This window comes from Pseudophryne corroboree, chromosome 4 (genome assembly GCF_028390025.1).
Source record: "Pseudophryne corroboree isolate aPseCor3 chromosome 4, aPseCor3.hap2, whole genome shotgun sequence".
Lineage (NCBI taxonomy): Eukaryota > Metazoa > Chordata > Amphibia > Anura > Myobatrachidae > Pseudophryne > Pseudophryne corroboree.
Window position 1 is genome coordinate 381,822,645 of NC_086447.1, and position 26,666 is coordinate 381,849,310.

Below are 26,666 nucleotides of genomic sequence, written 5' to 3' on the forward strand. Positions count from 1 at the left end.
TGTATATTGATGAACCGTAAAGAGATAAGAGCATAGAGGCAGATCGGGTATGTAAGCATTTGCATATTGGTCAAATATGGGAGAAGAATGACAGATTGTGTGTGAAGAATTATACCCTTCTGAACAGCTGAGTGGCAACTGTGAGCTACACTATTTAGGAGTCTCTGAGCAGTAATGTTATGAATAATGAGTTTAGATCCTGATGATAGCAGGATGGTGCAAACCATTGGTGTAACTGTAGTGTGCGTTAGGGGTGCCATTGCTATAGAGCCCAGAGACCTGTACCCAGGTTATAAAGTTGCATACCAATTCCCAAAATTTGCCTGCTAAAAAATTGGGTCTGATCCATTGCCCAATCTGAATTGTGTAACCTTACATGTTCAGTGTGTGTAGTGGATGTTATTATTGTACTGTAATGTTGCATAATTTGATCTGGAGGCAACTGTAATGTGTCTTAATCTGATCTGCTCATTGTAATGTGGAGGGCACAATAATGTTACATACAGATGTAGCCAAGCTCATCATGCTGCATTGCAGCATTCCATTGCTGCATGCTACATGGTGTGCCAGGCTGTGACTATTTGCAGGCAGCTATCACTACTTTAATTCCATTTGAAATTAATGGAGAGATCACTGGCTGCGAATAGTCGCAGACTGGCATGCCAGGTAGCAAGCTGTGCTGCAGTATGCCGCATCTCAGCAAATCTGTAATAAGAACTGTGGCACTGTAAACTTGGCTTAATTTGAACTGGAGGGCACTCTAATGTGGCACAGTATGAACATAGAGCTCTATAATGTGGCATAATATGAACTGGGGACACAGTGGTGGTTAATCCTATAGCAACTGCAAAGTACCGATTATGTATACTGTGCACATGCACAGAACTCTTCTATGTGTGTGTGAATGAAGGCCAGGGATCTCTGTTGTAGGATGCAGATCTCCTGGTCTCTGTGACAGGTGGCTTAGTGCGGCACCATGAGTGCCACCAGTCATCCAATGGTTAGTGGAAGATCCGATGCTGCTTACTAGGATACAGGTCAGATCACTCCTGTAGCAGGGGGGCTTCTGCTTGTAAAAAAGCCTCCTGCTGCATTACCATACAGCGCTATTGAATCTCTAACCACATCTGAATCAGGCCCAGTATGTCATAATGTGTATTGGGGATACTGTGTAACATCATGTGTAATATCACCCCTACAATGTGACATCTTGTAAACTAGGAAACTATGATGGATCATAAAATAAACTAGGGCAGTACTATCAAGGCAGCCAAGAGAAATTCTGAGCCTAGGTACAACAATTTTCTGGGCCCTCCTGCCCCCACTGGAGGGAGTGTGACCACAGCATGCTGAGGGCATGGCAACTCTTTTGGGGGCATGTCTAGCACATCAGAAGCACCCACTTACAGAAGCATGGCATGCCTCCCAGTCAGGGTAGTAGAGAGCCTGGCTGGGCCCAGGTACTTTTCAGAGGGCATGGCCTAATCAAAGGAGGCATGGACCTGGGCCCCTGTATCAGATCTGGACCCAGGTAGTTTGCACCCTCTCTCCCCTCTCTTGATGCAACTGAGTACTATGGGGAATAATATTAACTAGGGCCCTACTATGGTTCAGAAAATTAACTAAAGTACTGTCATGGGGCATACAATTAATAACTGCTGCAGATACTGTAGGTGTCTCTCAAGAAGCACTGAGGCAGGGGCCCCTTCAGTATGTTGCTATGGAGCCTGGCTCACAAATTCCTGGTTATGCCCCTTGTGCAAACCAATTCAAACCTATGTGATGCTGATGCTGTGGTACTACAGATAGCAGCCAAGCGATGTAATGTGAGATGAAGAAAGTCCTTCATGTGACTTTATTCTGTCTTCTGTATGTTTTAAGATTGTGCAAGAGGAATAGGAGAGTGAATTGAAATTAATATTTTGCAACAGTATTTATTTGACCAGTTGTAGCAGGAAATGTTCATTTTGTATTTTCACATTTTGTAATCAAGTTATGAGTAGGAGAAGTTATGTAAATAAACAGAATATATGTTTGGAATAGATATGATCTGGCTCCCAATTTATTGTGCTGCACTGCATCACCATGCACAAATACCTGATATACAGTAGGGGCTAATTCAAGTTGGATTGCAAATTGCGATCCAACCGTAATTATTACAAACGCCCCGCGGGCACATGCGCAGGACTCGTCCTGCACATATGACTACACTTTCTGTGGGGGGTGCATAAAATGCGATCGCATCTGTCTGTCAATCAAGCAGAGGCGGTCGCGGGGTGAAGGCGGCGGCAATGCTACGTTTCCAGGGCAGAGATGGTGCATTGCGGGGGTCAGTGCGGTGCAAACGGGGGAGTGTCGGGGGCATGATTGTGGCTGCTGCGTGATATCACACACTGCCACCATGATCGGGAAGATGAAGGCAGTCCACCTGCGGGCGCAGCACTGGCAGGAGGCATCAACTATTTCTGCTAACAAACAGAAATTGTGATGCATTCGCAATTTCTGATTGTTAAAGGGGGGAGGCAGCGGTCAGCATGCTGGGCGGCCTTGCCCTGCAATGGGCGGCCCCCAGCATGCTTGCAAAATGATTGCAAATTCTGCCAATTAGCAGAATTTGCAATCCTTACTGTATTAGGCCCATAGTCCCCCAAAATTGCTCTAAAAACTGCATGAGCTGGCATCCGTTGTTCACCTATTGTTCACACCCACCAGCAGGCCAGGGCAGATGAAAGTGTTGGGGGAAAGTATGCACTACTGTACCTACACCACCATGTATAGTGTGACAGGGGCATATATATAGATTTTATGTGCATTTTATCTACAGTATTGGTCTCGTATGTTCATACTTTGGAGAATATTTTCATTTGCATTTATGATTACTATCAGCACAGATGCTTTGCCATAATGACATCTTGCATTTTGTACTAAAACATTATTTGTTTGTTACTTAACAATATTTGTCCCACTTTTACACTTCACATCCTGTTATTATAATGAAACACGTACAGTTGTTCCTTTGTGTCTATACTTGATTTATTTAAATGTGATAGAAATCATTTGTTAATAACATTAAATCATTATTGCTTTTTGGATCTATACCGATAAAGAATAAAGAGTATGGATTATAAGATTTATTTTGTCCCTTTTTGGGCAAAATGATCACTAACTGTAAGCCTGAACCATTGTTAAATAGGAATCCTGTTTGCTCCTGTAATTATTTTCCATCCTTTAGTAAATGTTTCACACTGCTGTGAAACAAAATTGAAATCAGCCCAGTGGAAATTTAACATAGAATAAGGTCAACCAGAAATATAGAGTGATAAATAAAATGATTGACTTTGCAGGGCAGATTAGTGTGTTTATTCAGCAAACTTACACTGTTCACAACAACAGCAAGCCAATTCCTGGAGCTTAAAACATGCCTCTATTTTAATAGATAACAAAACTCCATAATAACTTGCATCTGTATTAAATATTTATAGGGTATAACAATCTTTAAAAGTTGACTTAGAAAAAAGAAACTGTATTAGCATTGAGAAATCTATGACTTCACATGCTAGCCACACATAACGTTTGTTGGCATATACAGTTTTCAGGATTTAGTTATGTGACTGGTGGTCCGGAGACCGCCGGTCACAATACCTCCCCTACATCCCACCCTCTTAGAATCCTAAGTCAAATACAACACAAATGAGTGCACTATCAATAGCAGCTGGTAAAGGGGTTGGTTATTCCCCTAGGCATAAAAATATATAAAGGAAAAATAATATACCAGCGCTGGCTGTATTTAAGAAAAAATCACAATAAAGTATAAAAATATTCACAGGGTGGTAGGTATTTAAAAATGAACAATACATTTAATACAAGTAATAAAAAAAAATATTGTCACTGTGCTAATTAGCAAATTATGGTAGTTAAAAAGATGATACAGTAATATGGCTCTTATTAAAGCAGAATCATATCCTAGCTAGGACATTCTCTGGATTCCTTTTATATGAAGTTGTCAGAGGTAAGGGGAAAGCAATCGATAGAGTCCTTAATGGTGTTCCCAATTTATTCCAGCAATGTGCAGTAGCTTGGCGTAGGGGATGGCTCTGGTTCCTCTGAAGCAACTTTATAGTCCAAAGAGTGGTGCAGTCCAATATAATACCAGGGTAGACAATGATGATAGTCCAAATGATGGTGTTTATATCCTCTAGGCTCAATGCATTTCGCTGGTGCAAATAACCCAGCTTCCTCAGGAGCACATATGCTCCTGAGGAAGCTGGGTTGTTTGCACCAGCGAAACACGTTGAGCCTAGAGGATATAGACACAATCATTTGGACTATCCAGAGAATGTCCTAGCCAGGGTATGATACTGCTTTAATAAGAGCCATATGAATGTGTCATCCTTTTAACTATCATAATTTGCTAATTATCACTGTGACAATATTTGTTTTTATTGATTACTTGTATTAAATTTATTGTTCATTTTTAAATACCTACCATCCTTTGAATATTTTTATACTTTATTGTTAATTTTTCTTAAATACAGCCAGCGCTGGTATATATTGTTTTTCCCCTTAGAATCCTGACAGTCGGCATGCCGACCAACAGGGACTATTCCCACTCGTGGGTGTCCATGACACCCATAGAGTGGGATTACCACCCATGGTGAGCTGCGCTCACCCCCTTTCCCCCTGCCAGCCATCTTGATGCCAGGATCCCAGCATATGTATGGTGACCGGTGGGATCACGCATACCACACCCATCTCAATGACCTCACATAAAGGAGGACAGAAGTTAAAGGACTACTTTATTTTTATTCAATTGTATTTAAAATCCCTTTTACAATAATATAATTTTTTAAATCTTGTGCAGATTGGATTAGTTTTGGGTGGGCATACTCCATTGTTGTGCAATGGTACTCGTGTACTGTATTGTTGTGTGTCTATTACTTGTTTTATTCATTTCTGTGCTGTTTCACCAATTTCAACATCTAGAGACACATATGTTATACCATAAGAATATATTGCCATGTACATTTGAAAACACACCTACTCTTACTGTTTCCAAGGTTAGTACATTGCCTAACATGTACCAATGACCTCAGATAATGACCCCCACAGGTCATGACGAAGCTACATGCGAAACTAGTAGTGGTGTGGCCTGCTAGACATACCCACCTCCAAGCTGACAACCGGTCTGTGTCTTCTGCCTGTGTTCGTGTCCTGAGGAACAGCGGCATTGTCCTGTAAGCCGCTGGCACAGTGTGAGGTTCACGTTCCCAATGCAGCACAGCTTTTACTGGCAGGGAGAGATTGGTGCTTTCATTTTGTATACATCATGTGGTAACCAGTCCACACGGGTGAGAACCTCGGTACGAGTCTCATTCATTTAATGTGGATTCTATGTCACAGTGATCCTATGTGTTAATGTGGATCCTTTGTTAATGGGATTTTACCTGTTTTAAATAAAAGTGATTTGCACTATGTGCGCCCCCTCCTTTTGTTTCTGTATTTAGAGTATCTCACTCCAGGAGTCCGGAGTTTCTACAAGAGGGGTGCAGCGGTTTTTTGAAAGGCTATAAACCCAGTGCTATATCCCAGAGTTTTGACAACCTTGAGGACTCTTTTCCATTTTCTAAGTGGAAACATAACATTGACCAGTGCACCTGTACACCATTTCATTGAATATATATATAATATATATATGTGTATATATATACAGTGTGTATATATATATATATATATATATATATATAAACATATCTCATGCGCAAATCTTAGCCTGATATATCATTCACTTGTTTGCTGTGTCGCTGCTCCCCTATGCTCCCTTCCTCAAGGGTAATTGATAATCCTGAAAATACAAAAACACAGGGCGCAGATAGTGCAGTATCGTTAAAACTAGAGATGAGCGGGTTCAGTTTTATTCGGATTTACCCGAATCTCCTTATTGGCTATCGGATGTCACGTGTTTTGGTTAGCCAATAAGAAAAATCCAGAAAATAATAAATGTCAATAATGCTGGCATAAATAACCGAGTAAATCCGAACCCGCTCATCTCTAGTTAAAACTCCTTGGGATCCGAACCCCCCCGAACTTCACCCATTTTACACGGTTCAGAGGCAGACTCGAATCTTTCTGCCTGGCTCGGTTAACCCGAGCGCGCCCGAAAGTCATCCCGCTGTCGGATTCTCGTGAGATTTGTATTCTATATAAGGAGCCGCGCGTCGCCGCCATTTTCACTCGTGCTTTGGAGATGATAGCAAGAGGACGTGGCTGCATTCTCTCAGTTTCTGTGTTCAGTGTGCTGCAAATATCTGTGCTCAGTGTGCTGCAAATATCTGTGCTCAGTGTGCTTGCAAATATATGTGCTTAGTGTGCTGAAAATATCTACGTTCTCTGCCTGAAAAACGCTCCATATCTGTGCTGCATTGTATTATATAGTAGGAAGACAGTGCAGAATGTTGCTGTGACCACCAGTATATATATAGCAGTATGGTACAGTAGTCCACTGCTCTACCTCTGTGTCGTCAAGTATACTATGCATCCATACCTGTGCTGCATTTTAGTTGTGCGCAGTATATAGTAGGAGGGGACAGTGCAGAATGTTGTTGTGACCACCAGTATATATATAGCAGTATGGTACAGTAGTCCACTGCTCTACCTCTGTGTCATCAAGTATACTATGCATCCATACCTGTGCTGCATTTTAGTTGTGCGCAGTATATAGTAGGAGGGGACAGTGCAGAATGTTGCTTTGACCACCCGTATATATATATAGCAGTACGGTACAGTAGTCCACTGCTCTACCTCTGTGTCATCAAGTATACTATGCATCCATACCTGTGCTGCATTTTAGTTGTGCGCAGTATATAGTAGGAGGGGACAGTGCAGAATGTTGCTGTGACCACCAGTATATATATAGCAGTACGGTACAGTAATCCGCTGCTCTACCTCTGTGTCGTCAAGTATACTATGCATCCATACCTGTGCTGCATTTTAGTTGTGCGCAGTATATAGTAGGAGGGGACAGAGCAGAATGTTGCTATGACCACCAGTATATATATAGCAGTACGGTACAGTAGTCCACTGATCTACCTCTGTGTCGTCAAGTATACTATGCATCCATACCTGTGCTGCATTTTAGTTGTGCGCAGAATATAGTACGAGGGGACAGTGCAGAATGTTGCTGTGACCACCAGTATATACAGTATATAGCAGTACGGTACAGTAGTCCACTGCTCTACCTCTGTGTCATCAAGTATACTATACATCCATACCTGTTCTGCATTTTAGTTGTGCGCAGTATATAGTAGGAGGGGACAGTGCAGAATGTTGCTGTGACCACCAGTATATATATAGCAGTACGGTACAGTAGTCCATTGCTCTACCTCTGTGTTGTCAAGTATACTACAAAAGTTCAGTAAAATGACCCAAAAATCTAAATTGAAAGCGTCTGATGAGAAGCATAAACTTGCCAATATGCCATTTATGACACGGAGTGGCAAGGAACGGCTGAGGCCCTGGCCTATGTTCATGGCTAGTGGATCAGATTCACATGAGGATGGAAGCACTCATACTCTCGCTAGAAAACCGCAGTGCCACTCCTAGATGGGCCAGGTGTTTGTGTCGGCCACTTGGGTCACTTAGCTTAGCCACACAGCTACCTCATTGCACCTCTTTTTTTCTTTGCATCATGTGCTGTTTGGGGACTATTATTTAAATCTGCCATCCTGTCTGACACTGCAGTGCCACTCCTAGATGGGCCAGGTGTTTGTGTCGGCCACTTGGGTCGCTTGGCTTAGTCACATAGCTACCTCATTGCACCTCTTTTTTTCTTTGCATCATGTGCTGTTTGGGGACTATTTATTAAATCTGCCATCCTGTCTGACACTGCAGTGCCACTCCTAGATGGGCCAGGTGTTTGTGTCGGCCACTTGGGTCGCTTAGCATAGTCAAACAGCTACCTAATTGCACCTCTTTTTTTCTTTGCATCATGTGCTGTTTGGGGACTATTATTTAAATCTGCTATCCTGTCTGACACTGCAGTGCCACTCCTAGATGGGCCAGGTGTTTGTGTCGGCCACTTGGGTCGCTTAGCTTAGCCATCCAGCGACCTTGGTGCAAATGTTAGGACTAAAAATAATATTGTGAGGTGTGAGGTGTTCAGAATAGACTGGAAATGAGTGGAAATTATGGTTATTGAGGTTAATAATACTATGGGATCAAAATGACCCCCAAATTCTATGATTTAAGCTGTTTTTGAGGGTTTTTTGTAAAAAAAACACACAAATCCAAAACACACCCAAATCCGAAAAAAAAATTTCAGGGTGTTTTTGCCAAAACGCGTCCGAAACCAAAACACGGCCGTGGAAACGAATCCAAAACCAAAACACAAAATCCGAAAAATTTCCGGTGCACATCACTAGTTAAAACCAATATACAGTATCACTTTACTTAAGTTTTGCACGTACATGTAATAAAATAAAATAGGTTTATCAAAGTGTAGACTATTCAGTCATGGCACATTGGGTCTCATAGATCATTAGCAGTCCCTGGCGTCTCTCTCTCACAGCTCTGGCTCTTTACACTGCCCAACTCTCCATTTGATTTAGTTAGCTTTCAGTTCTGGGCTCCTGACTTCCAGCCTCTCTACTGCGTTCTCAAAATGGTATACTTTTTAATTTTTTTAATTTAGGAATGCAGAAGGTGACTGTAAGAGCATTTATGGCCACGTTCAGGTATAGATGGAGTGCAAGCAGATATAATGTGAACTAGCATCCACAACATTCTAGAAGCTAATGTGAGCTAATATAAAAATTGACAGAGCAGACGAGGACTGAAATGGTTGGATGAGCCAGGCAGCAGAATTCATAATTGATTTCACAGGAGATATAGGTTCAAGTAGAAGGCCAATTAGAAGAAGCTTACAAAATCTGATTTAGTTAATTAAAAGGGTCATAAGGCTTGACGCATCCTGTGTGAGAAGGCTTGCTGAGATGTTGCACAACTTGTAATGTCACAGCTTATATTGCCTGAATGTGGGTGGATAAACAAAGGTAACTCTAAATCAGGTAATTAAGCAAGAGTATCACTATTAAATTCACTGTGGACAAGAGTTTTGAGGCAAATAGGTTTAGAGAAAAGCAATACTAATTAAAACAAAGGTTCAAATTAAGTTTTTTTCCAAATGTAAATAATTTTTGCTAATTTATTGTCAGACAGATAACTGTGGTGGATGAAAGATTGCAAATTGCAATCACGTTCCCTGAAAACTCACCTCTTCAGACAAGCCTATCAAATTCCAGACCCACCCACATAACCTTCAATGCTTCTCTTTCTAATCCCATCCTCTCTGTACAGTACACATAACCTCACATTTTGTCTTCCAACATTGCTGGGGGATCAGAGGCGGAATTACCGCCAGTGCAACCAGTGTGTTGCACTGGGGCCCGCCACTGTCCAGGGGCCCAAAGCATGTAATGAGTCAAACTGACTCATCACATGCCGCTGTGTGCTGTGGGCAACCACTGCCCGCAGCACACAGCCGGCCAGACAGAGAGGAGAGGAGCGCAGCGGTACGGGGGAGAAGGAGGAGGAGGGAGCCGCAGCAGCGCTTTACTACTGGTTGAGGCGCTGCTGCTGCTGTCCCTCTGCTTCACTATAGGCTGTCTTCCGCTGCTGCGGCTCCCTCCTCCACCTCCCTCCTCCTCCTCCTCTCCTGCCCAGGAATCGTGACCAGAAACTGCACCGAGGAGCCTGAGCCAGCGGAGAGGGTAAGTATAATTCTTCTTTCTCTTTCTTTCTTTCTTTCTTTCTTTCTTTCTTTCTTTCTTTCTTTCTTTCTTTCTGTACAAAAAGGGGGACTGCCTGCCGCAATATGTAAAAATGGGGGACTGCCTGCCGCAATGTGTAAAAAGGGAGAATCTGCTTGCCGCAATGTGTAAAAAGGGGGAATCTGCCTGCCGCAATGTATAAAAAGGGGGAATCTGCTTGCCACAATGTGTAAAAAGGGGGAATCTGCCTGCCGCAATGTGTAAAAAGGGGGAATCTGCCTGGCGCAATGTGTAAAAATGGGGAATCTGCCTGACGCAATGTGTAAAAGGGGGAATCTGCCAGACGTGATGTGTAAAAAGGGTGAATCTGTCTGCCGTGATGTGTAACAAGGGCACACTGTCTGCCGTAATGTGTAAAAAGGGACGCTGTCTGCCGTTAGGTGTAAAAAGGGCACACTGTCTGCCGTAATGTGTAAAAAGGGGACGCTGTCTGCCGCTATATTTAACAAGGGCACGCTGTCTGCCATTATGTGTAAAAAGTGTACGCTGTCTGCCGCTATGTGTAACAAGGGCACGCTGTCTGCCGTTATGTGTAAAAAGGGGACGTTGTCTGCCGCAATGTCTAAAAAGGGGGAATCTGCCTGCCGTAATGTGAAAAAAGGGGGATGCTGTCTGCCGTAATGTGTAACAAGGGCACACTGTCTGCCGTAATGTTTAAAAAGGGGACGCTGTCTGCCGTTATGTTTAACAAGGGCACGCTGTCTGCCGTTATGTTTAACAAGTGCACGCTGTCTGCCGTTATGTGTAAAAAGTGTACGCTGTCTGCCGCTATGTGTAACAAGGGCACGCTGTCTGCCATTATGTGTAAAAAGTGCATGCTGTCTGCCACTATGTGTAAAAAGGGCACGCTGTCTGCCGTTATGTGTAAAAAGGGGGACGCTGTCTGCCGTAATGTGTAAAAAGGGGACGGTGTATGCTGTAATGTGTAAAAAGAGGAATCTGTCCGCCGTAAGGTGTAAAAGGGTCTCTACCTGGTGTAGTGGTGCTACTGTGCGGCGTAATTTGAATAATGGAGACTACTGGGCACCGTTTTATGAATTGGTATTATTTTGTGGCCACACCCCTTCCCCACGAAGCCACGCCACTATGTATTTTTGCGCACGCCTACGGCACGCACTGCCCCTGTTTTGCATGCAGGGGTGGGGCTCCGATGCTGTTTCTTGCACACAGTGCTAAAATGTCTAGTTACGGCACTGTTGCTAGGTATCCATTTCTCTGGCCCTGAGCAGTTCCCCCTCACCAGATCCTCTCCAGGGGTGAGGGGGTGGACTTGGATGGGATGGGGGGCCCAAAGCATTTTGTCGCACCTGGGCCCACCGCTCGCTAGTTCCGCCACTGTGGGTGATCATATCATAAAACCCATTAAGAACCTAGCAATCTGGAGGACCATTATCGGTAGGTTATAGGCAATAGGTAGCATCTATCCTTGTGTATCAATTCTTATTCCCCTATAGATTGAAAGCTTGTGAGCAGGGCCTTCCTACCACTATATCTGTCTGTTTTTGACCAGTTTTGTTCTATTACTGTTGTTCTAATTGTAAAGCGCAATGGAATATGCTGCACTATATAAGAAACTGTTCATGAATAAATAATAAATAAAATAATAAATCAGTATGTTGGAAGTTGCACACAATAGATCAGAGTTGATATGATCTTGTGGAGATGGTGTAAGGCTATCTATATATTGTTTGTGAAAACTGCTATGCAGTATATTTAATTGCAATCCATGAAGACAGCATGTGTGTCATAGGTATCTATAGTTTCATAGGCGGTGGAATTTTACTGGAAATTGACTTAGATTGCATTGACAGAGGAGGAAAACAGTTCCTACTCATCTAGAAAAGTTGCTATAGGTAGTGAGTTCTCATTTGCTGTGAGGTCTTCTGTTTATTTTAATTTTACAGTCATTGGAAATACCATGGACACTAACGGCGGTATCCTATTAGCAGCAGTATTTTACTACTGCTAATAGGATCACCGGGGGCTATCCTATTAGCCCTGATGCTGGCAATCTTCCCCTGATGACTTATCAGGATTTATGCTTTGGGTGCCTCAGGCAACTAAAGCATAATCTGTAATAAGGAGCCATTGGAGCCATGATAACATATGAGATACCATGATAATGACCATCGGGGTTGAGGCTGGCTAAGAGGCATGTGGGTACACAGCCTGCAGAACCCATGTGGTCTATGGTTGTGTGAGTAGGCAGACTTGTATAAAACAGGGAGTCAAATCTAAAAAAAAACTTGTAATGTGGAAAGATATATGTGGAGTAATATTTTCATAGACAGGGTAAGGTCAGGATTAACTAAATTTGTTTTAGACACAGTAGCATCAGGAAAAGTGTGGCTATTCAACACATATAGAGTACTTTGAATATCCACTTTTGCATAACAGGAACAACTGCACATTACATTTTTTTAGACTCAAAATATGTGACTTCAAAAGTCCCAACTACAAAACTTTAAGATGATCTTTCATTTTTTTTTTCATTTTTCTTCAACAATATTTGTTTAAAAAAAACAAAAACAGGAGGACATACCCTCTGTATTCCAAGCAAAACTATTGTAAATGTCACTGTTATTTTTACATTTCCATACATATAATATTTAGAAAATGTTGTGCTCTATCAAAAACATTGACTGAGGTTTGGCCTTTCAATGATGTGTAGAGAAAAAGGACTTTTGCAGCTACTTGCGAAGCCAGACTGGTAGCCTACTGTCATGTTCTGACAGTGATCTAGAACATGCTGGGCATCGCCCCCCTCCTCCTGAACACCCACCACTGTTATAGCCTACTAAGCCCCACCCCATCACAGAAAGGTATGGGGCCTTGAAGAAGTGGGGCCCACTTGGGAATCACCCACTTACCCGCTAGTCCGACCATCTGCAAAGCGGAGACTCCCCTCATAAATTTGCCCCCTCCATCCTTTGTATGTCACTTAAATATTTTGTTCTTTAAATCAAAATCTTCCCAAGTAGTCTACAAGTATTTTAAGTCCAAATTTAATTATAAATGCCTGCAGTCCACATTAAAATGTTGAGCATGACTTTTTTGTTCAAACTCCAACTATATTGCATAAAATTAGAGACATGCATGCACATAGCATCAAGAAGCATTAGCACTGCTGGAGCTGCACTGTTGCACTTTAAAAAAATTCCACCCTTGCACTTGAAAATAAAGAAGAAAGCACACACATTTGCTTGACTGCTTTCCTTTAAGAAACTAATTGTATCTCATTTATTTTAGCTATAACAACATTTAATTTGACAGAGATATAGGCAGTGAAACCTTTGCTCATGTTTATAAAAAAAAAACAGCGCTATGAATATTAAACTGCTTCAATCAAAATGATTATAATATTACAGGAAAAAATCAGTTACCTTGGTAAACAAAATGAAATCCCTTGGCAGGGCCACCATTCGTTGTGCTGAATCTCAGGAGGATGTGATTAGACGTAGCTAATGGCATTGTCTCCCCTGCAAAATAGTAAATTAGGATGTTAGACTATGGCCTTAGACTTTTAATTTGCATATAAAACGTGCTTGCAAACAATAAAAACACATCCAAGTATAAAAATGAATGTAAAAACATTATTTACACATTTTAACACATATTTTACTATACATGTGCTCTGTATTAATAACCTAGATGCATAAGCTTGCAGCTGTAGCAATGTTCACCGGATACGGAAGATGGGAGTATTCTGAAATGTTGACACTTCACTATGTTTCATTATTCGGGATATTGACAAATTAGTTTTCTATTTTCTTTCTAGATGCTCTCATTGACTTCTGTCTTGTTTTTTTATAGAGTTAAGGTTGCATGTTTTAGTTGCCATTGGAAATAACAGCTCTGCAGTATGCACTGTATTAGATATGTCTGCCTGATGATATACATACATGTTGTGCATTAGTAAATAGAATAGTGTAAAGACATGACACATGATATAATAAACAACTAAATTAAGTAAATTGATGGTAAAAACAAATCATTCTTATTAGTAAGATAGCTAAATATTAAATAATACATCTATGATGTGATAATTCATTGGGGTATTAGGCAATATTGCTAAATGTTTACTACTGTACAGTATATCTCCAAACTTTGGAATTCAACTATCTGCCTCTTCTATAGCTATCCATATAGTTCTTGCCTTATTAATCACATACACCTAACCATTTTGCTACATATTGTGCAAGATGCATGGCGCTACCTAGACGGTCCACCAAAAGTAGTGATTCCTGGATTTCTTACTTTTTTTTCTGAATTTAGCATCTTTGTTCCATTGTAGCTGCACCCAAAGTTGCTTTTAATATACTGGCTTCTAAGAATTCATATTGCACCTCCGCTAACGATTGCTGATAGTGTGGTATCGCTATTGGACTCCTTCAAGTTTCTGGAAACCACAATCTCCCGGGACCTTAAATGGGGGTCCAACGAATGTTGGGAAAGCGCAGCAGAGGTTGTTCTTCCTCAGGCAACTAAGGAAGTTCAACATCCCACAGAAGCTTCTGCTCCTCTTCTACTCCGCGATTGTGGAGTCGGTACTGTGCTCCTCGATACTCGTATGGTACAGCTCCGCTGGCGCGAGGGACAGATGCAGGCTCTAAAAGGTGGTCAGAACCGCAGAGAAGATCATCGGGGCCGACCTTCCCTCAGTCCAGGACCTGTACCTGTCCAGAGCTAAAAAGCGGGCAATGAAGATAGTAAAAGACCAGCTACACCCCGGCCACAGCATGTTTAACTTGCTTCCTTCAGGCAGGCGTTACAGGGCTGTCCCCGCCAGGTCCACCAGAAGCCTCAAAAGTTTCTTTCTCCAAGAGGTCCGCCTGCTGAACTCATGAACATTGAATGACTTGACGTATATGTAACTAACTTGTGTCCCTACGGTATACCTAACTGTGTGACTTTACTCCCCCTCCCCCCACCTGCTTATCTGTTACCTACTTGGCTGTTGTATAGCAAACCGAAGACAAATTCCTAGTATACGCAAGTATACCTGGCCAATAATGAATTATATGGACACAATGAAGACACATAGTAGGATTTGCTATTATTTTATTTTTGTGTAATGTTTGTAATTTTGTCTCATGATTTTTCACATTGTCAGGTATTTTATCCATATGGAATTAAAAGTTAAATTTTAAATACTCATTCTCCTTCTTATAGTGCGCCAACAAAGAGACAATCCTTTTCTTTCCAGTGTTTTTCTTCTAGCCCATTGTCTATGGCGGCACCCCCACATACCATTGTCAATTGATTTATAATAATACAATTGGGGAATCATATTAGATTATTATTAGCATCACTAATTGAATAAGAGTCCAGTGCGGAGGATTTTGTTCCCTTTTCCCCTTTTCCCTGAATCTATACCTGGCCAATAAAGCTGATTCTGATTCTGATTATTGTTTGTCACAAAGTAATTGGTATAATAGTAACTGATTAAGCAAAACACTGCATGGTACAGTGCATGGTACAGCTCACTCATACCTGTTTCCAGTCACTTGCATTTTTACAAGCAATGCCAGTGTCCAGGGTACTCGTGCATTGTACTTCTGCCACATTATTGATGCCAATAAGATGCAGATTTGCTACACAGACTGTGTAGCAGGATGCATGGTGCAGCTTAGTAGCAGTCAGTGGCAGGCTAAACAGGACAATTTGGCATGATCTGCTGATACAGTAGGTGTATGTTTGTGGACACAAATGTAATAGCCTGCAAGCTGCCATATTTTTAAAACAACAATCATTTACAATGCAAAAACCAAACTGGTTTTGCCTTGTAAATTATTGCCTCTTTAAAAATACAAGCAGACTCGTACAAAGGTAGGTCATACCGAGTTGATCGCTCGCTAGCAGTTTTTAGCAGCCATGCAAACGCTAAGCCGCCACCCTCTGGGTGTGTATTTTAGCTTAGCAGAAGTGCAAACGAAAGGATCGCACAGCGGCTACGAAAAAAATTTGTGCAGTTTCAGAGTAGCTGCAGACCTGCGCTTGCGATCACTTCAGACTCTTTAGTTCCGGATTTGACGTCACAAACATGCCCTGCGTTCGCCCAGGCACGCCTGCGTTTTTCCGAACACTCCCTAAAAATGATCAGTTGACACCCAGAAGTGCCCACTTCATGTCAATCACTCTGCGGCGGACATTGCGAATAAAAAGCCTTGCTAGATCTTGTGTAAAACTACATTGGCTGTTGTGAAAGTACGTCACGCATGCGCAGAAGTGCTGCTTTTTCACTTAATCGCTGCAAACATTTTTTTTAACTTGGAATGACCCCCAAAATCCTGCACCTCTGACAGCTCTCAGGCTATTACATTAACCCATCAACTGTACATGTATTACTGATTGATATTGTAGCTCACTGTACATTAGTCCTCTTTAATAATAATCACTGTATTTTGGCTTTTATCATTCTCTATACTTTCCGGTACATTTAGTATATTTTCATTCAGACCTCTCTGATCTTATTAAAGATGATTTCTAGACAAGAGTAGCTAAATCTAAAAGATGTTTTACTTCAGATGTGTATTCACACAAAGAAAAGCGTTATCCCCTACTCACTTTTATAAAATTGCGACATGGCAAACGTGACTAGCACATTCTTCTATACATTACATTTTGATTGAAGTTATAAATGGAAATCTTTTGTGACTTTGGCATTTGAACAATCTGTTCAGACTAAGGAAAAGATCCATGGAAACTTTCTTTTATTATTTTTTTTAAATAAAATTAGCAAAAGGACATGTAAGGCTTCAGAATGGAAGACAGCTCATGACAGTACTTCTAGAAACAAAAAAAACATTTGTGGATACGGGCACATGTTCAGAAAGGGGCACAGCCTTTTAGGACAAGCAGAAGAGGATGACTAAGAAAATTAATCTTTTTAAATGAGAAAATTAAATACTTGATAGTGAGATACAAAGAGTGAAAAGTGAGTCAAATAAATAGATTTTAAATAAATGTTACAAAAATGTATTAATAGTTAGGAGAAGATGAGGGTAAAGCTTGTTACACACTTTTGCGATCACTCACTGATAGGGTTAAATACTCCTGTTCGGCAAAGTTCTGTGTACCCAGCTTGACCCCATACACACTGTCACTGAGCTACAAATAGCTCAGTGAGTATGTGCTTCTATAGGGTCAGGAGGGCGACATCTAAAATAATAAACAACACATAAGTTGCAGCAGCACCTCATGAGTATTGTAAGCCATTTATCACCTTATGCTCCTGCATCGTTCCTGCTTACATACCTATGTAATCGTCTGCCTGATCACCCAATATCAGGTGATCCAATGATTATATAGATGTGCACCCAGCCTAGGAAAGGTACATTTTGGTAAACTGAAACATACAATGTAAGAGAACTATATAAGCATAAGGAATTGATGTAAACGTCTGCGATTAAGTCATTTTTTTTACTGCATTCTATTACAAGACGTTGACGTTATGGTAGAAGAGATGCAAGAAAGGCTATAAGATGTAAATAAGAAAAGCAGTGCTTTACATACAATTGATCATTTACCTGGGAAGTCTCTGAATTTACTATAATCAAACAAACAAGATACTGTAACTAGATGCTAAACCGTAAGACAAGCCAAAATCAAGGAACATGCAAAGGTACTGTAACGGATAGCAGTAACGTGAGAGTAGCAGGCCAAAGTAAGGCTTGGCAGGTAATAATTTAAGTCAGAAGATGAGGCCAAGCACAAAATCTGTAACTGAATCAGTTATGTTTAAGCTGTTTTGCTTAGATAACATGTTGCACGGGCAAGGATTTTGTGAGACTGCATGGTTTTAATAGACAGGCAACTTCTAAGGGAAAATTGAGATGAAAACAATGAGAATTTGATTCCAGAAAGGATTCATAGTAATAACATAGTAAAGGACCAGTGACTGATCTGTAACAACACAGCAAAGATCTAAAATGCCACAATTCAAATAAATATCTTTATAAAGGAAGCCAGAAATGCACAGCCTTAAAAGATTGTCAAGCACACGTAAAATGCTGTCAAATGTGACCAAGTGAACAGGCACCATCCATCAGACCCCACAGGGGTCCACATGAATTTATTTTGAATTTAATTTTGAGCATTGAAAGCCTTGGTGGATCACATTGGAAACAGTAATGATAGGCATTCAAAGGTTTTAAGAATGAAACCTGCACAACATACAACATTGTTTCTTAAGGAGAACTGCTAGGCTGGTCAGCCATTTGGCTGGTCAAAGGATTTTTTTATCATTAGGTTTTTTAAAAGTATTATTAAATAGTATAAAAAAGTCAGAACATTTTCAGGACTTACATACTGTAGTGACTATACATATGTGTCCACTTACATCTTTGCTATTTTGTTAAAATTGGCACGACATGCAAAACACGGCTAAGCTGTTTTTCATGAGTAGCGAGTGGATGGATTTTAAAATTTTTGTTTGCCATAATAGAATATGTATAAAGTAAAATATTAAAGAAGTAAAATAAGAAAATTCACAAAGCATGGCTAAATCTCTGAGTCTATGGCATGCAAAACTGTGCCATACATGGCGGGATATAGCAAAGATGTAATAACGTGTATCTGTGCCAGGTATTCAGGGACTGTGCAGTGAGGTGATGTTGTGTTCTCCTCCTTTCATTGCTAGTAATTACACTGAACCCTTGCAGAGCTGGGCTGAATATACTGTATGCTGCAGTCTGAATTTATTATATTTCTGTTATTACATTGCCAGCAGTTATTAGTCTGTACTACGATGAAACTTCAACTTTTTTTTAAAGTGTTGTTAATCTGTTATCTCAATGTTTGTTTTAGTGAAGTTTTATTGTAGGCCTTGTAGTTGGGGGTGGGTTGTTGTGCCTTGATTGTAACTATTGAGCACACATACCTAATATTCATTCTTAAGGAGAACTGGTAGACTGGTCGGCTATTTGACTGGTCAGGGGTTTTATTATAAGGGTTGTTTTTTTAAGGGTTTTTAAATATTATGAAAATGCAGAACTTACTCAGGACTTAAACAAGAGAAAACATATGGAAACTTACATCTTATCATCTTTGGATTTAAGGAATTACCTTTCCTTAAACCTGTCTTTCACTCTCATGCAAACTTATGAAGATATGTTTAATTAGACATATAACTTTCAATCTGAAAAACTTATGATGTCTGAGAACACTATGCAACCAATTTGTATACAGTATATGAAAAATAGTTGTAATATCATAATTTTCTTGCAGTTGTAAATACCTGTGTTTGAAATTTTGTTCAGTGATGCATAGTTAATGAAGGCATACTGGGCTGGTTTACATAGTCAAAAAGAGTGTAATTTACTACCTTTCATCAGCTAAATATTTGCCTCACTGGTAGCCTGTGTTAATTAGCTATACAGTAGTAATCTTTTAGATGCAATATAGGGTCAGCTGTGTTGGTGCATTCACATACAGAAATTGTTCATAACACTAAGTGAAAATGAACAGATGAACAGTAAACAGGTATTTGAATGTTAAACCTTAACAATTGCAAAGATCTAAGTCTAAATAACTTTAGGTTTTTTTAAACACACCATTTATCACAAATTGCACTCCATTGCATTTTCTCCAAAGCAACTACAGTACATCCTTGACTATCCCTGCAACTCACTCACCTGTGCCCATTGCCACCTATCCACTCCCCTCTCATTCACATCCATGAGCTTTTTACTTATCTTTATTTACTAACAATAGCATTCATAACCTACCAACATAAAAAAAACATTCATAAACCCCCTAGAAGTATATTTATCTTTCCTGCTTCTATTAGCTGGTGACATTTTACCAAATATGTGTCCCAACCACTTGCCTCACTCACATTCACCTGATTTGCAGCAATACATACATCCAGCTAACCTTATTTACATAACATGTCTCCCATCACCATCGAAAATCACTAAAATGTGCCTTATGGAAAGCACACCCTGTAACAAATTAACATCCACACATAACCTCTTCATCTCTAACAACTTCAACAAGCTTGCTATAACAGAAACATGGCTAACACAATCAGACATGGCTTTCCTGCAGAACTGTCACCTGGTGGGCTCCACTTCACACAACTCCAGGCCTGGTAACAGTCAAGGAGATGAGGTTGGAATATTACTATCCCAATCTTTCACATACACAGTTTATCCAGGTTCCATCATTCACATTCACATAATTTGAAGTACATTCTATCAGTATTTTCACTCCTTTCTCTCTGCATGTTACAGCTATCTATTGCCCATCTGATCAACCAAAACAATTTCTGGAAGATTTTTCTGCCTGGCTCCCTCACTTCCAACCTCTGACGTCTCCACCATCATCATAGGTGATTTCAATATTGCTATTGATAGTCTTAATTCTGCTGCTGTTGCCTCCAAACTACTCTTTCTAACATCATCTCTTGGTTCCACTCAATGGACTGACTTCTTTACTACCACTACCTTGATGTTGCATTCAGCAGACTATGCTTACTTTCTGAATTCACTAGCACTCATTTCCCTTTCACAGATCACAGCCTTATCACCTGCATGCTCTCCTTCATCACTTCAAACTTAATGTTACTGAACTCCTCTAATCCTCCTCAACCCACCGAAGTATTAATGCTACTAATTTTCAAGAACTTTCTATTTCTCTGCAACAACTGCTCTCACCAAATTCTGCATTCACTTCTCCTGGGATGACTGTATCACAACTGAACCAAACTCTAGAAATAGCCCATGATGAAGTGGCTCCAGCTACCCATCACACTCCATGTAGGCATAGATGTCAACCATAGCACTTTAAATTCACAAGACCTACACCTACAAAAACTCTCATGTAGAGTTGAATGTCAGTGGCATAAATCTAGTACTGTAAGTGACTTCCTCATGCATAAAACTATCTATCACTTATATCGTAATTTCTCTGGATACTGCTAAACTAACATATTTAAAACTCTAATCTCTGCTCAAGCATCTAACCCCAAATGACTTTTTAATACATTTAAATAACTTCTAAACCCTCCCTCAGCCAACCTACCTGCCACTATAAATACACAAGTTCTTGCTTCCTAATTCAAGGACAAGATTGATAAGATCAGAGATGAGATGAGATGGTATGCCCTTCTTCAGCCAGTGATCTCCTTAATTCCTTGCCTGAACCCTCTGGCACCTTCTCTTCATTTTATCCCACAAATGAAGATTAAGTATCAACACTCTTCCCAGCCTCATACTCTACTACCTCTCATCTTGATCCTATACCCTCACAAATAAGTAACCTTAACTAAAATCTGAAATCTTTCTCCCTACTGTTAACTTTCATTCACTGTTCAAGCATGCAGTGATTACTCCCATTCTGAAAAAAACAACATTTTGACCAAAACTCTCTCTAAAACTACCAACTAATCTCTCAGCTCCTATGCCCTTTCAAGCTACTTGAGAGACTTGCCTACACTCACCTTACACACTTTCAGAACTCACACAACTTACTGGACCCACTTCAGTCAGGTTATCATTCCCAACACTCAGCAGAGACTGCACTGACTAAAGTAGTGAATGATCTGGTCACTGCTAAGTCTAAAGGCCATTATTCACTTCTTCTAGAACTATCTGATGCATTTGACACTGTTAACCTTTCTCTTATCATACAAACACTACAATCCCTAGGTCTTTAGGACACAACCTTTGCTTGGTGCACATTCTACCTGTCTAATCAATCTTTCAGTGTCCGCTTCTCTGTATCCACCTCCTCTCCACTACCTCTAACAGTTAGAGTACCGTGAGGCTCAGTTTTAGGTGCTCTGCTTTTCTCAATCTATACCACATCTCTTGGCAAACAAATCAGCCATTTTGGATTTCAGCATCATCTGTACAAGGATGGTACTCAAATCTACCTATCCTCCACAGATTTGTCACCATCTGTATTGGTCTGTGCCACTGAATGCCTTTCTGCAATTTCATCTTGGAAGACATCTCACCACCTCACACTTAATATTTCCAAAACAGAATTAATTATATTTCCACTGGCCAATAGTTGTTCCCAACCTGATATCTCTAGCACTGTTAAGAACTTGACAATCATTCCTATAGCACAAGCTGACTGTTTAGGATTCCTCCTTGTCTCTAAACTGTCCATTGTTCTCCACATTCAGTCTGTCTCAAAATCATGTTACATGCATCTAAAACACATTAAAAAAAATTGACTATATCTTACACAAAACACTGCAAAACCCCTTATCTCCCACATTGATTATTGCCATAGTCATTTTACTGGTCTTTTACCAAAAAGAGACTCTCACTACTACAATCCATTTTGAAGGCTAATCTTCCTTTCTAGACATTTGTCTGCAGATCCAATTTGTCAGTCTCTCCATTGGTTTCCTGTAATCTACCACATTCAATATAAAATATTTTTACTCACACACAAGGCCATTAACCAAACTACAACAATCTTTTCACATATCTCTTCACTTATCTCAAAATATCTCCCAACCTGACCTTCACTCTTCACAAGATCTATGTCTCTCATACACACTCATTCGTCACTCCCATTCACTATTGTAGGATTTTCTTATGGCTGCACCCACTCCATGGAATGCCCTGAAATGCACATGAAGACTCTCCTCTAGTCTCCAAACCTTCAACTCAAACTCAACTCAAATACAGTATGTTTGGACTGTATAGTGGGGATGTAGATGGATAGGAAAGTTTATGAAGGTTACATGGGTGGTTACAGAATTTGATAATATGGCCTATTCAGGAAAGCTTATCAAATTTGGGAACCACCCATATAATCTTCATAAACTTTCCTATCCAATTTTATCACCACTACACAGTCCACAGATATCCTCCCATTTTCTCTTTCTTCACTTTCACATCCTCCTGAGCCCTGGCCAACACTGCTTTGTGACCATATCATACAGTCCATCTAGAACCTTTGCAATATGGTGGACCATTATGCAATAGATATCACATATCCTTGTGTATCAATGCCTATTTCCCTATAGATTGTAAGATGGTGTGCAAGGCCCGCTTACCTCTATGACTGTCTGTTATTACCAAGTTTTGTTTTATCACTTGTTTCCAATTGTAAAGCAAAATGGAATTTGCTGCACTACAAAAGAAACTGTCAATTATAAATAAATAAATTTGTAAAGAGCATAGCAATTTAAACGGAAAGCTACCAGATTCACCTGATGTGGATCCTGCTGTAAAAATGACAAATTAATGCTGATGCTAACTTGGTTGAATGAAACATTGGGGGTAAATCTTCTAAACATGATATACATAATATATATGATAAATGGTTTCTAAACTAGACCAAAGGAAAATCCACATAATAAATTACATGAAAGAAAATTTGCAGTTTAGAGGCCTTGTTGGGATATAAAACATCCCATTTATCAAGTGTCTGTTTGTCAACAGCATTGGCAAAATGACACTGATCAGTTTAAAAAACAGATGCGGTTGTGGAAGACAAAAAAGCTCAAATTGCACGCTTTATCTTCTTTCTACACTGTCAGAAAGGGTAAAAAAAATAATGAAAGAGAAAAAAATGTTCCCCAATAGATACCCTACAATCTAAATATACTGATGATAGTATTGATTAACTCTAGTAAGTGACATAACAAATGCTGTATAATATGTATGGTCCCCTTATTGTTCAAGTCAATATGACCACTAATTTTTGAAATCACTGTGTCCCCTATATACAATATTTCCTGCATAATTGATAGAATTTGCCTATATAATTACTGTAATACTTACCTAAACGTATTTTCTTTTTTAGTTCTCCATATTGTATTCCAATGGGAATCTTGTGATTTATAAGAAGAAAGAAAAAACTCTTTTGTAATGAGCAGACCATTCCCGGTTGGCGGGTTGTGATTTACTGAGCGGTACAAGAGACTGCTCCTGATATTCTGCGAGGCTAATAATTAGCAAGGCTCACTGGTGCATTATTTATTTTTTGTTGCATGATCTTCAGCAAAAGCCACTTGTTACATAAGGTTTTTTTTTTACCTTCCTCCTTATCAAGGACAACATTCCAATTGTTTTCCAGCATATGCTCCTACATTTATGAGGATACTGGCACTTGTAGTTCTGCATATACCAGCATGCGATAACAGTCATGGGCTGTCAATGCATGCTGGCACTTATAGCGTATTAACAAGTTACTTTATGTTGTTACATGTAACCTTGAGATTTAATATCAGGTGCACCAGAATGGGGGCCCTGCTAGTCAGAAATGAGACTGTCCAAGTACAGTGCCTGATTATTTTTTGACTCCCATCATAGAGGATGACACCAATGCTCAGTAGGTTGAACATCTGAAAAATAATAAAACCAAATGTTTCACATCTGGTTTTACCATGTGGTTTTGCCAAAACCATATGCAATTTAGGGGTTTGCAAACTGCCACACATGATATATTGTACAGTTTTAGTTTAAGTATCTTTCAGACTGCAGGGTGGTACAGTAAATTATGAAGATGGCATCCGAAAGATGTGTCTGATGTTCAGTAAATTGCAAATTCCACAAAAGTATCCTTAGCAAGTTTTTTTTAGTTAATCCAGTGGCACACATAGGTGATGTTTCTGAGTAACCAGAAACATCCCCCCCTGACAGATATTTTTTTTTATTGCCACCATTCTAAAGGAATCACGTTTTATTGGCTACGCCCCCTCCCAGAAGACCTGCAAATCATGCCATTTTGCAGCAAGGGGGCGGGCCTAATCAATGGTGCCTGGTCCTGCCTGCAGCTGCTGCTTGGTGAGTGAGGCGGGGATGGGGAGTGTGTGTGTGTGTGTGTGTGTGTGTGTGTGTGTGTGTGTGTGACTTATGTGTGACTTATGTGTGCTATGTGTGTGTGAGAGATGAAGGTGATACATATACAGTACATGTGTGCTGTGTGTGAGAGATGAAAGGGTGACATATTCTGTACATGTGTGTTGGGTGGGAAGCGGCACTTTGTCCCCTATAAGAAGGCACCTGAGCATTTTCACAGTATTAAACTCTCGTGTGCCAGATTCAACACTTAGATATGTGTGTGTGTGTGTGTGTGTGTGTGTGTGTGTGTGTGTGTGTGTGTTGTGGAAACACCCCTTCATAAAAATACTGCATTGGCCCCTGCAATCTTATATGTTTTACTTACAACCATACCTGTCACTTGATCTTATATTTGTCAGCAAAAATCAAATGCTTTAAAATGTCATTGTAGTGTAATTTTATATTGTGATTTTAAATAAAGTCTTTATTTTTACTATACTATATTATTTGTTTACTTGATTATATTCTGCGTTGTTTGTAATTTTTATATAACACTTTTTCTGCAATGTTCGCTGATTTCTTTATGTTATCTCTTTCCAATCTACAAAGTAAGGAGTCATTTTGCTGTGATATACACAGTATAAGATAGACATAAGAAGAAGCCTCAACCATACTGCATCAACATACACAACAAATGCCAAATAGCCAAAGGGAGAATTAGAAAACCCATAATGAAAAGGATTTAAACACGCAATGAGATTATTTTAGTCTGTTTGCATCATTCCAACAAATGTCTAAAAAATAAATAGTTGGCACGTTCACTCAAATGGAAAGAATATACATTCCTTCTAAATACATTTAGCCATAAATGAATGAATGCATTACTTATGTATGGAAATTAGCACTAGACTTCATTTTAAAAGGCTATCGTCTCACTTTAGTGCACATAAATGAGTTTTCCTTTATTTGTAAAAAAAAACCTCAATATAAGAATATTGCCATTGATCTTCACTTATAGCACTAACAGTGAAGTTTAAACTTCCCATGAGAAAATACTGTTCTTATCCTTTTCTCAGTTTCCTCCTGGATGTTTATGGCTTTGCTGTACATGCCTGCAGCACACAGTGTCTGCATGTCTGTCTAAAATTAAATAACAGTTACAAATAAAGATACAGGTTGAGTATCCCATATCCAAATATTCCGAAATACGGAATATTCTGAAATACGGACTTTTTTGAGTGAGAGTGAGATAGTGAAATCTTTGTTTTCTGTGGCTCAATGTACTCAAACTTTGTTTACTACACAAAGTTATTAAAAATATTGTATTAAATGACCTTCAGGCTGTGTGTATAAGGTGTATATGAAACATAAATTCATACTGTGCTTAGACTTGGGTCCCATCGCCATGATATCTCATTATGGTATGCAATTATTCCAAAATACGGAAAAATCCGATATCCAAAATACCTCTGGTCCCAAGCGTTTTGGATAAGGGATACTCAACCTGTATCATGTAATCTCCCACTTTAATGATCTCCTGGTGGATTTGTTTGTTTCCTGGTCAAATGAGGGTAATTTATTATGTAATGCACATAAAATGTGATCATATTGTTTGGCTTGAGAGCCAAAAGGATGATCATTGCCTAATTTGACCACGCACGCATGCACGCACGCACGTACACATGCACATGCACAGTGTACTCACACAATAAACTTGTTTAGATAAAATTAATTCTTATGAATTATTATTAAACATCGTTTTGGGACAAATCTAAATACCCATTATGTCCTGTGATATTGCAAAGTGTGTGGCCAGCATAAGATGTACAGATAACTTAGTGATGCAGATTTTAGTAAAAAGATTCATGATATTTTCTATATTTTTACATTATTTTAAAAATGACAGTATGTGTGAACCTTATGTACTATATTTAGGCACTTACTAAATAATTCAAATAAATGTAAAGTATGTAGTGATGATTGTCAAACTTAACTACCTGTGTATGGATTCACAATTTATAAAAAATCTATATGTTAGATGTTCAAGATTCCAAATTGAATCTAAATATTGACATTACATTACATAAAT

At 39.7% G+C, this 26,666-nt stretch overlaps 1 protein-coding gene across 1 annotated transcript in view; it reads right to left on the reverse strand.

Moving 5' to 3' along the window:
* CSMD1 (CUB and Sushi multiple domains 1) overlaps positions 1–26,666 on the reverse strand; it is a 2,470,978-nt gene that overhangs the window by 374,986 nt on the left and 2,069,326 nt on the right. The window contains 1 exon segment of the mRNA XM_063916678.1: positions 13,208–13,303. Coding sequence (XP_063772748.1) covers positions 13,208–13,303 — 96 coding nt within the window.